The sequence below is a fragment of the Castor canadensis genome, chromosome 14, assembly GCF_047511655.1.
Source record: "Castor canadensis chromosome 14, mCasCan1.hap1v2, whole genome shotgun sequence".
Taxonomy (NCBI): domain Eukaryota; kingdom Metazoa; phylum Chordata; class Mammalia; order Rodentia; family Castoridae; genus Castor; species Castor canadensis.
Genome location: NC_133399.1, coordinates 85,207 through 98,582, shown reverse-complemented (window position 1 = coordinate 98,582; position 13,376 = coordinate 85,207). Strand labels below are relative to the sequence as shown.

The window sequence follows — 13,376 nt, the reverse complement described above, 5'->3', positions numbered from 1 at the left end:
CTATAGAATAACCACCCGGCTCCACGCAGGCCCCGCCCCACCAAGCCCCGCCCAGGCCCAGCCCCTGCGCCAGATCCCGCCCCACCCTTCCACTGGCCCCGCCTCCCAATGCCCCCTCCAACTCTTCCACCGGCCCCGCCCGATCTGCGTCCTCCTCCAGTCCCGTGGAATGCTCCGCCCATCCCAGGCCCCGCCCACTGGCTCCGCCCACATCTCGGCTGGCCACGCTCCTCCGCTGACTCCGCACGGAGCCAGGCCCCCGCCCTGCTGGGGCCCCGCAGCCAGGACAAAACTTGCTGGCGAGTTTTCGCGGAGCTCCAGCGTCGCAGTCGCGGCCCGCACCCCTGCACCCCTCATCCGACCCCGGCACCTCCGGCGCGCCCGCTGTCCCGCTTCCTCCCCGAGCCGCTCGAACCCAATGGCCCCGGCGTACGGCGGCCGTGTGCTGGCCGCGATGACCCTGCTGGGCATCCCGGCGGCCGTGCTGGCCGTGCTGGCCGCGCAGCTGCTGTTCCAGCTGCAGGCGGGGCGCGCAGAGCTGCGGGGACCGCGCGCCGCGGGGCCGGGTGCGGGGCTGGGTGCGGGGCTGGGCGCGGTGCGAGGCGCTGGCCCTGGGCTGCCCGAGGACGCGGCGGGGGCGCTGCTGCCGCTGGCCGCCGCGCTGGCCGCGCTCGCCCTGGTGCTCGGTCTCACCGGCCTGCTGCTCGCCGCCCTCTGCGGACACCTGGGCGCCGAGCTGGCGCGGGGGCCTGGCCCAGGCAGGTAGGAGGACCGGACGCCGCTGCCCAAGGCTCTCCTTCCTCCATAGCTGCTGGAAATCACAGCAGGTGCAATGCCGGCGGAGACCCCTTTGGCAAGCAGGAAACTGGGGCTCAGGAGGTCGGAGGTCAGCTGGCCCATCCCTGCTCAGGAAGCCCGCTCCATCCTCCTCTCTCCTTTTCATTCTTTTTTGCGATGGAATCCAGGCCCCTGCGCGTGCTCCGCAAGAGCGCACCCAGCCTAGCTGGTCCTCACTGTTGTTTTTGGAGGGACTGTGATTTGAACTCAGGGCTTTTCACTTGCAAAAGAGGCTCTCTACCACTTGTCCCACACCTCCAGACCATTTTTGTTCTGGTTAGTTTGGAGATACGGTCTCTCAACTATTTCCCCCCGCTGGCCTTGAACCACCTTCCTCCCAATCTCAGCCTCCCAAGTAGCTGTGATCACAGGTGAAAGTCACCAGTGCCTAGTTTGGTCTTTAACTGCAGCTCAGACAGGGGCGGCTGCTATCTCCAGGCAGCCTGGCTTGGAGGTGACTGCTCTGGATTTGAACCTGGTTGTGGCAGAGCTCTGGGACCTGAGCTTAGGGTGTGGGCACAGGGGCCTGTCCAGGGGCAGGGGCCTGTCCAGGGGCAGTGAGTAACCTTCCTCCACCAAGGACCTGCCTTCCCTGTCACTCGTCTTTCTCTCCAGGGTGCTGCTTAGGGCTGGGGACAGGAAGCACAGGTTCGGGTCCATGTTACAGTGGACTTAGGAGTCGGGAACGTCCACCACTGGGACAGATCCCACTCACCCCGTGGGCGCTGAAGCTGTTCCTCAGTCCCCAAACCTGCTCAGCACGGCAGGGGACTGGGGCTGCCTCTGGGTGTCAGAGACACAGCAGGGACTCCATGGAGCCAGATGTACCTTCTGAGAAGCAAAGAGAACGGGGTGATGGGATGGAGTGGAGAAGAGGTGGTCAGGGAGGCTGAGCTCAGACCTGAGGAGGAAGGGGGTGAAGGGTCTGGGGGACTGTGATCAAGCAGAGATAACCACAAGGGCAGGAATGAGCTTGGCAGGTTAGTGGGGGACTGAAGTGGCTGGTGTGGCTAGAGGGGAGATGAGCGGGATGAAGAAAGGGACTGGGCCATGTTTACCTGTGTAGGAAGGCAGGAAATGAAGGAAGGTGATTGGACTCAGATTTGGAATTATTCCTGCTGGCCACAAACCAAAAACGAGGCGGCTGAGAAGGTGTCTGAGAGTCCAGGAAGGAGAAGGCTTTCATTGTACTTGTGGAAGGGGAGCAGGTTAGAAGCCCTCAGAACCTCCACCATTCACACTAAGCTACCCCAGTTTCTCACCTCCAACACACAGCTGTGGTCTACAAAGTGATAGAAGCCAGCTGTTTATTAAGGACCTGCATTTAGTAGCTGCTTCCTGAGTGCTGGATGTTTGAATGGACTTATGTACATGACCGGTTATGGGGTAGGAGGAGTGGTGGATAGAGGGACAGAGAGACAAATGGATGGATGGGTGGGTGGATGGGCGGATGGGTGGGTGGATGGGTGGATGGATGGGTGGATGGATGGGTGGGTGGGTGGGTGGATGGGTGGGTGGGTGGGTGGATGGGTGGATGGATGGATGGATGGTGGATGGGTGGATGGATTCTGGTGGATCTTCCATGGATCGCTCATCCAAAGCTGCCCTCCTCTCATGGGGACTGCTCTCCATCTGTCTCCTTATCAGTCCCCCAACATCCCTGCCTTCTGAGCTTTCTTCTTTTTCCCCCCATCCCAGGTCTGACTGGTTTTTCTACGATTGTCGCCTCATCAGACATGTGGCCATGGGGCTGTTCTGCTGTGGGATCTGTGTCTACTTAGCAGGTGTGTGCCTGGGTTGGGGCGTTGGGTACAAGACCCCAGGCTGGGGTGGAAAGCTGTCACAGCAGCTCACTGGGTTATTCTGGGTAACCCCATTTCCCTCTGGGTCCTGGGCTCACTGTCTCTGTGCCTCAGTTTCCTCATTGATACAGTGGGATGGTTACTGTCCCTGCCCCAGACAACTGCTGTGGGATATTTGTTCATAAAAGGCTCTGAGATGCACAAGCAATTGTCAGCAGATACTTCTAATCGGCTTTGTCCATTGGGGTGAACACAAACTCCCCCGTCGTGGGTGGTTTCACTTTTATTTTATTTCATTTTATTCATTTAATTTTGCTGGTACTGGGCTTTGAACTCAGGGCCTCAGGATTGCTAGGCAGGCGGTCTTCCACCTAAGCCATGGCCCCAGTCCCTTTTTGCTTGTTATTTTTCCGGTGGGATTTTTTTTTTTTTGGCTTGGACCTTGACCCTCCTGCTTTTGCCTCCCGTGTAGCTGGGACGGCAGGTGTGCCCCACCTTGACCAGGTTTTTAATGGTTGAGATGGGGTCTCTCTGCGTGCCCTTCCCCCCAAGCTGGCCTCGAACCCCGATCCTCCTGATCTCTGCCTCCCAAGTGCACTGTTGACGCAATGCCTGCCACCTCAGACTGTTTCGTGGGAGACAATAAGACATTCTCTTCGTAAAAGCAAACACAGGGCAGGGTCACAAGTATCGGCCTCACTAAGGGTGAGACACACTTCTTCCTTCCCCCGGTGGCATCGGTTTTGAGGTTAGGTGACCTCACCTAGCAAGAATTCCCCAGCCCTGCAGCCAACCTCCATTCATTGCCAGCCTGAGCCAAAACAATCATGATGAAAAAATAATTTCAAAAAGGGGAAAGCAACAAGTCTGTGGCTTCGTCCACTAAGTCAGACACGACCCAGTGTGGCATCTTCAGCAGCAGGAGGTGGGAGTCAGAGAAAAGCTTGAAAACAGCTCAGAAAGCGCCATCAGGTCCCGGGGCCTGGGGCTGCTCCCCGCCCCGCCCCGCCCCAAGAAAGCTCCGCCCAGCAAGCCCAGGACTGGCTCTGATAGGCCAGACCGGGCCACGTGACCGCCACCCACTGCCGGGCCACGCCTCCGGCCTGGGGCTCCTCAGAACCTAGATGGAGCCAGAGGGGCCTGTGTGGAAGGCAGGAGGATCCCTTGAGGTCAGGAGTTCAAGGCCCGCCTGGGCCTCGTAGCAAGACCCCCCCCCAACTCAGAACCGGTGGCTCCACACTCCCCTTATTCTTAAAATACAACCCACAGCCCTCTCGTGGTCCCACGGTCTCTCTCCTTCCTCCATCCCTCCCCCTACCTGTGCCTCTGCTCGATGGACATGACTATGTCTGTGAGGGACGTTTGCTGATTGCATAACTGAGAGTCACTTCCTTCCCTAGCTCTCTCCATCTACGCCCTGCTGCTTTTCGAGATTGAGACAGGTGCTGCTGCAGCGTCCATCCTTGGCTCAGGTGCCCTGGTTCTGGTGGCTGCGCTGACCCACACTTTGCTCCGGGCTGCACGAGCCACCCGCCGTGGACTGCACGAGCTGTCCCCACCATGCTTTGAGGACGATCCCACCCGCGCTGCTGAGGTCTCCCAGGCTGGCCCCGGGGCTCAGCCCCAGCAGGGTACCCACCACCGGATCCTCTATGCATCCTGCCTGGAGCCTGAGGGTCCCCCTGCGCCCCTGGCCACTGCCAGGGCACCTGCAGCCTTGGGGGGAAGCTGGGAGAGCAGCCTGCCTGCACCCCATATTCCCCAGACACTGTTGGCTGGGTTGGGACTCTGGGATGGGGTCACTCATGAGATGCGTACTGTGCTAGGCCACAGGTCAGGGGCCTCAGGCAAGGACTCCACGCTGGTGTGAGCCCCGGCCTCGGGGTGGACACCTGGTGTGTGGCAGCAAGAAGATGACAGGGTGGAGGCAGGTCCGTGCTCAGCTGCTGCAGGAGGAGGACTGGGTTTTTGACAGTTCACAGCATCCCTGGGTTTTGGATGTAAGATTGCTTCATGGCCCTGCAAAATGGCTGCCAGGGCCCCAGCCTTCACCTCCTCACTAAAAAGGAAAGGCAAAGGCCAGGGCTGGCTCAGTTATCTTCTGGAAGTCTTCCTTGAGGCTTTGGGGCCAGAACACACTCACATGATCAGATCTCAATGCAGGGGAGGCTTGGAAATGAGATGAGTGAGGTGCTTTTATAGATGGGAGAGGAAGGAGGTCAGTGTTGATTCTCTAACGTCTCTATCTATTTCACAGATGAGGAAACCGAGGCCCCACGAGGGGCAGTGACTCACCAGGGGTCCCAATTCTGAGCACCAGACTCAGGATTTGCACTCAGGCCCCGTACAGCCCATGCTGTGGACAGATGGCTCAATCGTGGACTCTCTGATGCCCGCCACTCCGGGAGCTCAGAACCATGGGTGAAGGGCTGGACCCCGACTCTGGGTGGTGGGCTGCGGGCTCCTCTGGTCTGTGTCTCAGTTTCCTTGTCTGTACAATGGGGACAGGAGATGGCCCCAAAGCCTCAGGCTCCCCACGTGAGCCGTTCAGTGACTGCTCAGTGCGAGTCAGTGGCGTCCATGCTGTGACTGACAGGAAAGGACCCGGCTCACAGCCCCGGCTCAGCGTGCAGAAGAACAGAGGACGGGCACCTGCTCTGGTCCTGCCCCTTCCGGTCTTGCAGCACCTGAAGTGAACTTCCCGTGCTCACTCTCTGTGCTCCTCAACCAGCAACGAAACCGCCTCAGCCTGCGGTGGCCACAGTGACCGACGGGACGGGCAGGTGTCGATTCGAAGTCCCCAGACATGTCCCTTGGGGGCCTCGCTGGGACCCCAAGACATGTTCAATACGAATCTCCTTGGGCTGCTCTCAGTGCCACCTGCATCACCAGTGGACAGATGTCCCCAGAGGTCCCTCCCTCAGCAGCCTCTCCCTCCCAGGGCCCTGCAGGGCCTCCAGGATGAGAAGAACAGCAGAGAAAAGTCAGCCACGTCCATGAGTAGGTAAATGAATAAACAAACAATGGAATATTACTCAGCCAGGAAAATGGCTCCGACGCACGGCACAACATGGACAGTGACAGATCCAGACACAAAGGCCATGCACTGTGTGAACCATGGAGAGGAAATGCCAGACAGGAGGTGGAGCAGGGGCTGCAGTGACTGCTGCTGAGGACAGGTCTCCTTTTCGGGGATGGGATGTACTGGGAATCACACCAGGGTAGGGGGGCCTTGCACACAGTGAGTGTGGTAACCCACTGAAGTGTGCACTTTTAATTCTATGTCACATAAATTCCACCTACATTAAAACACAAGGAGGCCCCTTGGGTGCCTGCAGCATCTTAAACGTGCACCCCAGGCGCTCAATGACCTCTAAACCGTCCCCTGGTCCCCACTTGTCCTACTGAGGCCGGCGGGGGCCCCACAGCCCAGCCTGATCCTCCCCTGGGCACCGGCCAGCCAGGGGAGCCACGCAGTCGGCCCCGGCACCTGATCAGGGTTTGGCAGGCAAAGGCACAGCCGTCCAGGAGCCAGCCAGGCTTCAGGTCCTTCTTCATAAGACACCTGCCCACCCACCTGAGCCCAGCTCAGGTCACACTGCTGATGTTCTGCTCTTTTAGGGGTGGTCGTTTTGTCTATCAGAGAACCTTGCTCTTTGGACCCAGTGCCTCCAGAACCTGGGCCCAGGTAAATCTCTTTAGTTTGTACGGTACCTGCTCCAGCATTTTGTTTTAGTTCTGTTCTGCTTCTCTGCTGTGAACTTGACTGACAGGGCACTGGTACAGCACACTTCCGGTGAGCCTGTGTGGGCGGGGCCAGGGATGATTGACATGTGGGACAGCAAGTGAAGGGGAAGACCCGCCCCGAACACTGTCCAACAGGCTGGGTTCTCATGGAGTAAAAGTGGAAGAAGAAGCCGGGTGCCAGTGGCTCAGGCCTGTACTCCCAGCCACTCAGGAGGCAGAGATCACGAGGATCAAAGTTTGAGGCCAGCCCCAGGCAAATATTTTGTGAGACCCTATCACATAAAAGGGCTGGTGCAGTGGCTCAAGTGGTAGAGTGACTGCCTAGCAAGAACGAGGCCCTGAGTTCAAATCCTGGTGCCACCAAATAAATAAATAGTGCCCTGGTAAACAGAGAAGAGTTATTTTGGCTTATGGTTTTGGAGGTTTCAGTCCATGGTCTGAACTCAGTCACTTGGGCACTTGGCTACTTGGTGGCGTTCCTCTGGGTCTGTGGGGAGGCAGCACAGCTGCTCAGCTCCTGGCTGGGAATCAAAGTAGAGAAGTGGGAGGAGTCAGGGTCACTGTCCACTCGACGCCACGCCCCCAATGCCCTAAGCTCCTCCCACCAGGCGCCCCCCACACACAAAGGTCCTGATACCAGATTACTGATCCCAGATTTGTGTCAGGGCCCAGCTGATGAGTGAAGAGTGACACCGACCAGGAGTCAAGAGTAAAGAGAGCACAAGGGTTATTGGATGCCCAGCAAAGCTCCCGCATGGACCCGAGGGGCTTAGGGAAGCTGAGCCGTGTATGGCCAAGTCTAGGACTGACATGGGCTCCGCCTGGCTTAGGCCCCACTATTCTACCTTGAAACTGTAGTTGTGATTGCTTGGCACTGAGTCAGCTTCTCCCTGAACCCGGCCACCTGCCCGACCCCCTCCTTACCGAACAGAATATTTTGAGGTCTGGTCAGCTCATCCTGGCCTTGGGGCCCATTGCCCACACGTTGCAGCTGCATTTTGTTATTTTGGTGAGAAGCCTGTTGTTTCTCATATCTCTTTAGATGTCCACTTCTAAAATGTCTCCCTATCCAAAATGGAGTCATCTCTGTCATTGCTCCCCCTTACAGTCAGTCCCGCCATCTCCCTACAGCCACAGGCTGGGGACCCAGCCATCAGCACCCCAGAGGGACACCCCACATCCAGCATTACCCAAGAGCAGTGAGCCCGTGCCCACCCAGAGACACCTGGGGGAGCCACCAGGACCCAACAGGTGACTCCATGACCAGGCTGCCCTGTTGCAGAAGTGACATTGAACGAAAGAAGCCAGACACAGAAGGCTGGGGGGCAGGTTAGTGGGGTGAGTCCCGTGACGTGTGTGACGTGTGGTCAGAAGCTGGTAGAGTGACCCATTGGGTTCTGTCCCCAGGCCTGGCTGGGCTCCCAGGAATGGGTGGTGTCAGGAGGGAGATGGCTCAAAGCACGGGGTTTATTCGGGAATTTCCAGCCAAAGTCGGGACCCACTGCTTAGAGGGAGGGGTCTGGAGGGGAAGTTTTGCTGGGTGGGAAAATTGTTTCCAGGGTTCACAATGGCTAGGGGAAGCTAGAGGAGGTAAGCGGAGCCCCCCCACCCCCCCCACTCCCCACGAGGTGACAGCTCCTCTGGACCCCGAGGTGAGAGTGTCATTCCCTTGAGGCCAGGTGTGGCCCTTCCAGGGGATGGTGGGGCGTTTCCAGCAAGCTGCCTGCCATGGTGGGATCCGATCCTAACATGGCCTCCCTTTTGCTCACCCTGACCAGGTGGCTGGGTGGGGAGAGGGAGGATGGCCGATCCAGTTGGAGTGAAGGGCAGCGTGGGTCACCCGGACGCCCTGGAAAGTGATCCGGGGCCGGTTTCGGGGCAACTTGAAGGTGACCGGAGGAAACAAATGGCCTTTGCTTCCAGCCGGATCGGATTCTGCGGCTGGCGCCAGATCGGCCTGGCCAGGTGCTGGCTGCTCCCAATGCTGGCCGGTGCTGTGGCGCCAGAGGCCTGGCTTTTCTGAAGTGGCAGAAGTTCTGTCCCCTTCCAGGACAGCTCAGTGGCGCCATTTTGTGGCCATCACTCGTGGGATTTACAAGCTCTTCCATGCCAAGGTTCCCAGTTGCCTGTGTACCGAGGCAACTTTGCCTCCGCTGGCTCTTTAACCCGGGATGCGACCCAACACCACAATGTAGCACCGTGACAGTGTAGCAGTGTGACAGTGTCGCAGTGTGACACAGTGTAGCAGTGTGACAGTGTAGCAGTGTGAGTGTAGCAGTGACAGTGTAGCACCGTGACAGTGTAGCACCGTGACATGGTGTAGCACTGTGACAGTGTAGCAGTGACACAGTGTAACAGTGTGACACAGTGTAGCACTGTGACAGTGTAGCAGTGACACAGTGTAGCAGTGACACAGTGTAGCAGTGTGACAGTGTAGCAGTGACAGTGTAGCAGTGTGACAGTGTAGCAGTGACACAGTGTAGCAGTGACAGTGTAGCAGTGTGACAGTGTAGCAGTGACAGTGTAGCAGTGTGAGTGTAGCAGTGTGACATTGTAGCAGTGAGTGTAGCAGTGACAGTGTAGCAGTGTGACAGTGTAGCTGTGACAGTGTAGCAGTGTGACAGTGTAGCAGTGTGAGTGTAGCAGTGTGACAGTGTAGCACCGTGACAGTGTAGCAGTGTGACAGTGTAGCAGTGACAGTGTAGCAGTGACACAGTGTAGCAGTGTGACAGTGTAGCACTGTGTAGCAGTGTGACATTGTAGCAGTGAGTGTAGCAGTGTGACACAGTATAGCAGTATGACAGTGTAGCAGTTTGACACAACGTAGCACTGTGCACAGTGGCTTCTTTGTGGCTTAGGGAACAGGAGCGGAAAAAGTCTCCCCTTCAGCACAAGCACCATTCTGCCACCAGGATTTTCCATTAGCTGAACCCGAGGACGCGGAGCTGGGACACCAAGAACCACCACGTTTGTAACCCAAATTCACCACCGTTGAGGACAACGCCCAGCGCTGAGACGCTGCCCGGTGTCCATATGCAGCCTGGACCTCCGCAGCTGGAGGTCACCCCACTTACTAAGAGGGCTTTACGCAGCAGGCACCTTGGTGACAGAGGCCACAGGGGCCTAACCCTAACCCTGTACCCCCAGACCCCAGTGATGTCCATGGTTACCTCATAGGACGTCACTGCAGAGAAGAGACACGCACGACTCTGGGTTCAAACCCCAGCTGTGACCTCAGCATCCCCTCCCTCAGTTTCCCCATCAGTAAAAATATAAAAGCCTGGAATTCCCGCTGGACTCTTGCTGGGGATGTGGTCACCGTGACAGAAGCAGTAGCTCCTGATGTTACATACTGTTATGTCCACCATCCAGGGCTGACTGGGTGTCCCCGGGGCCTCCCCGCCATGATTTTATGTACGTGGGAACCAGGGCAGGGCCAGGACTCCAGGCAGCAGGACAGGTAGTGTTTATTACCAGAGCTGCCTGCGGCGCCTCTGGGCAGGCAGCAGTTTTGACAGTTGTCACTTGAAGACCCCGGTTCCGGTCCAGCCCCACCCCTGTTCTCAGGCAGCACCCAGGTGAGAGACCCCATCCCACGAGGCCTTGGTGCCCCTCTTCTCTCCTGGCTCCTCTGTCTGCGTGGCTGGGGTCCTGATGGCCGTCCTGTGCCTTGGAGTTTCCGGGATGGGCGAGGCAGGTGACCGAGGCGGGGTGGCCTCGGGCCGTGGTATCTGGCACAGGGCGCTAGGAGACACTGGGGGGCAGCCGGGCAGCCGCCGTCTTCTCCACCACAAAGCCGTAGTTATACTGGGGGGGCAGAGAGCCAGTGAGGGAGGGCTGCGTAGGGAGGCCCACGGGGACATGGCCGGGCGTTTAGGGAAAAGTTGTCCCCAGCCTTAGAGAGCTGGGTGTGACTGGAGGAGGACAGGGGAGCTTGGGGTTCCTGAGAGGGGGGTGTTCCCAGCACCAACCATGCTGTACCCCGACACCCACCTCCTCCTCAATGTCCGCCAGCGACTTGATGGTCAGGTCCCCGAAGGCAGAGAAGGCCTGGCAGGCAGGACTAGGTTAGTCTGCACCTGGATCCCACTGGGGACCCCTGTTCCCTTTGCTTTTTCCCTTTTGAGACAGGATCTTACTGTGTAGCCCCAGTGGGCCTGGAGCTCACCATCCTCCTGCTTGCCTCCTGAGTCTGGCTCCCACTTCCCCATCTTTGAGGAACCCCACTGGCATCTTTGCCTGGACAGACACTCCCCACTTCCCACCTGGCCTCTAGCTACTGGTGTCAGTGGTCCCCCTACCTCCCCTAGGACTGCCTCCCTTGGCCTCTACCCTTCCCCCAGCCCAGGATGCAGGGCCTGCTGGCCAGACGGCTGAACAGACAAGGTGACCAGACAAGGGGACCCAGGTTCTCTGAAGCCCCAACTCACCAGGGGACCACAGCTCTTGCCTTCAAATCGGGGGTGCAGTGTGAAGGGAACCCCATCCATGGCTGGAAGAATCACATCAAGAAAGGGCTGCGGGCAAGGGCTGGACAGCTACCCATTGCCTACCCCACCCAAGGCCCCCCAGTCTCTACGGCATCCAGAGCTGGGGTACAGAGCTGAGCACCCCTCAGTGGTGAGTGCCTACAGGTGTGCTTGAGGCCCTGGGTTCCACTCCAGGATCAAAAAAAACAAAAACAAAAACAAAAAAACCCAAACAATCAAGAAACAAAACCCGAAGTGCCAGGGGTGGGTTCAGGCCTGGATCCAACCCTTCCAGCACAGGCCTTGGACTAGGCACGCCCTACCTCTGTGCCTCAGTTTACACCCCGCTCACCTGAGATGCCATAGAGACTGGACGCCTCATAGACAGAGTCACTCCTCCGCAGAGTGGACGCCCGCGAGCCCAGCCTGGACAGTGTCCGCTCGGGCAAGCTGCTTTTGCTGGTGGATGGGAGACAGTGACCCTGGTCAGACCTAGCCCCCCTCCTGACCCTCCACCCCGGTCCCCAAGGGCTCACCTGGGCTGGCTGGGAGGGTCCAGCGAGAGGCCCCGCATGTCCTGGCTGAGAGTTCGGGGCTTGGGCACTGGCTTCGGGGTCTTGGCCTTCTTGCACCAAATGGAAAAGCCACCCATGTCCCTGGATGGAAGAGAAGGAACGGTGGCTGCTCCATGAGTGACCTCTGTTTGCATCATCTCACCCCCAACCTAAGCCACAGCCACCTGCTCAGACACCCACCTCCCCACAGGGTGCTACAGCGGTGCCCATTCCAGCACAGAGAAGTGGCGGGGGGACGGGAGGGCTGCAAGGAGGGCCTGAGGGTGGAAGGGCAGGAAAGGGGGTGGGAGGCTGGGCAGCCCTACCCCACTCGCAGGTATCCAGGCACAGTCTTGGTCTTGCCACTCAGCCGGACATCAAACACTGCCGTGTCCGCGGCCCCCAGGGGCATCAGCTTGATGCACATGCGTTTCTTCTTGGACACAGAGGCCTCTGGAAGTTGGGGACAGGGGGGTGAGAGGGGGAAGCGGGTAAGGGTGGGATACCCAAAGATGGATCTAGGAGGGTGCTCCTCTGGGCGCTGTTTAAGCAGCCATCTGGGCAGTGTTGGGGGTGCCTACATCACAAGTAGTATAGTCACAGGAGGGGACTGCACAAAGCCATTAGAGCCACTGGAGCAGGCTGATCTTTGGAGACAGGAAGGAGCACCCATGGAGCGTCCATCCTGGTCCTCCAAATCTCAAGGCCCCTTGGTCGTCTCCTTTGGGGTTAGCAAAGTCCTGTTCCTTAGCCAAATCCAGCCCTCTGAAGCCAGAAGGGCTTTTACATTTTTAGAGACCACAAACGTCATATGCTGGTCTGTGAGTGACCTGTACATAAAAGCTGCCAATTGCACAAAGGAAAAGGGGTGGCTTGGGTGGCTGAAGCCACCGGGCTGCGGGCCCTAGAGGAGGGGGCATGGGAAGGCAAGCCTGGAGGGAGGGAGGACTGGAGACCCATGTCTCCCCCCACCTCGCGGGTCTTACTGGAGTCCAGGGGGTCGCAGACCGGGACGAAGCCGGACGGGAGAGCGCTCTTGTCCAGCACGACCTGGACGTCCACCACCACGTTCTCCTGCGGGTTCTGAGGGGCGGGGATCAGCCTGGGGGCGGGGCCTCGCGAGCGGACCAGGGAGGGGGCGTGGCTTCACAAGCGGGCTCGGAGGGGCGTGGCCTCGTGAGCCGGCCAGGCGGGAGGGGTGGGGCCTCGAGGGCGGACTGGGTGGGGAATCAGCCGTGGGGGCGTGACCTCGCGGGCGGACCGGTAGGGGATGGGCGTGGCTTCGTGAGCGGGGGCGTGGCCTCGCGAGTGGACAGGGCGGGGGGCAGTGGGGGGTGCCGCTCACCTCCAGGCTGCCCAGCTGGCTCAGGCACAGGAAGTAGCCGGATTTCTGTGCGAAGCTCTTGCCAAAGCTGGCGGGCGCGCCCTCCACGGTGCAGGAGATCTGCGGGGAGGACCCGGTCAGCCCAGGCTGCTGTCGCTGCCCTCTACGACCCGCCCGCCCCGCCGTTCCTCACCGCGCTGAATCCCCTCGGCGGAAGAGCCGAGGCCGAAGACCAAGCCAAGCCGGTGAGAGGCGCCGATTCAGGCCCTGACCCGGGATCCATCCTGGGAACCGAGCGCGGAAGGCAGGGACGTCTCGGATCTTCCCAACAGCCTCCGACGGCCCAATTCGGCAGGAGGCTGACTACAACTCCCAGGAGGCCCTGCGAGGGCGAGCGATGAGCGCCTTGTGCGCATGCGCCTAACTCTGCTGCCCAATCGCGCAAAACTACGGCGCCACACCCCCACGTGTCTCCCAGATAAGCTGACGAACGACGTCTGCGGAAAAAGATCTGGAACTATTTTTGCGCTCAGCAACTTCCGCCAGGAAATCACAGCCCAGCGCTAAGAAACTCGATCTCCGCTAACCAGGACTACATTTCCCAAGATTCCTTGCGGCGCCAGGCTTTTCTTGAGAGGACCTG

General features: G+C 59.1%; 2 protein-coding genes across 3 annotated transcripts; one reads left to right on the top strand and one right to left on the bottom strand.

Annotated features, from left to right (window-relative positions):
- Nucleotides 1-256: 256 nt before the first annotated feature.
- Nucleotides 257-6,762, top strand: LOC109695625 (transmembrane protein 221). 2 transcript variants are annotated; one of them, XM_074053493.1, is made up of 4 exons: nucleotides 257-762; nucleotides 2,536-2,621; nucleotides 4,040-4,270; nucleotides 4,897-6,762. In XM_074053493.1, exons 1-4 carry the CDS (start codon nucleotides 419-421, stop codon nucleotides 4,950-4,952), a joined length of 717 nt encoding a protein of 238 aa, XP_073909594.1. In that variant the 5' UTR covers nucleotides 257-418; the 3' UTR covers nucleotides 4,953-6,762. The 2 variants fall into 2 exon arrangements, with proteins under 2 accessions (XP_073909594.1, XP_073909592.1); XM_074053491.1 differs by having other exon boundaries at nucleotides 4,040-6,762.
- Nucleotides 6,763-9,836: 3,074 nt separating this feature from the next.
- On the bottom strand, nucleotides 9,837-13,153 carry LOC109695622 (multivesicular body subunit 12A). Its single transcript, XM_074053490.1, has 9 exons — nucleotides 12,927-13,153; nucleotides 12,755-12,853; nucleotides 12,396-12,492; nucleotides 11,736-11,862; nucleotides 11,392-11,511; nucleotides 11,208-11,314; nucleotides 10,817-10,878; nucleotides 10,380-10,436; nucleotides 9,837-10,193 (listed from the first exon to the last, which is right to left on the bottom strand). Exons 1-9 carry the CDS (start codon nucleotides 13,014-13,016, stop codon nucleotides 10,131-10,133), a joined length of 822 nt encoding a protein of 273 aa, XP_073909591.1. The 5' UTR covers nucleotides 13,017-13,153; the 3' UTR covers nucleotides 9,837-10,130.
- Nucleotides 13,154-13,376: the final 223 nt, after the last annotated feature.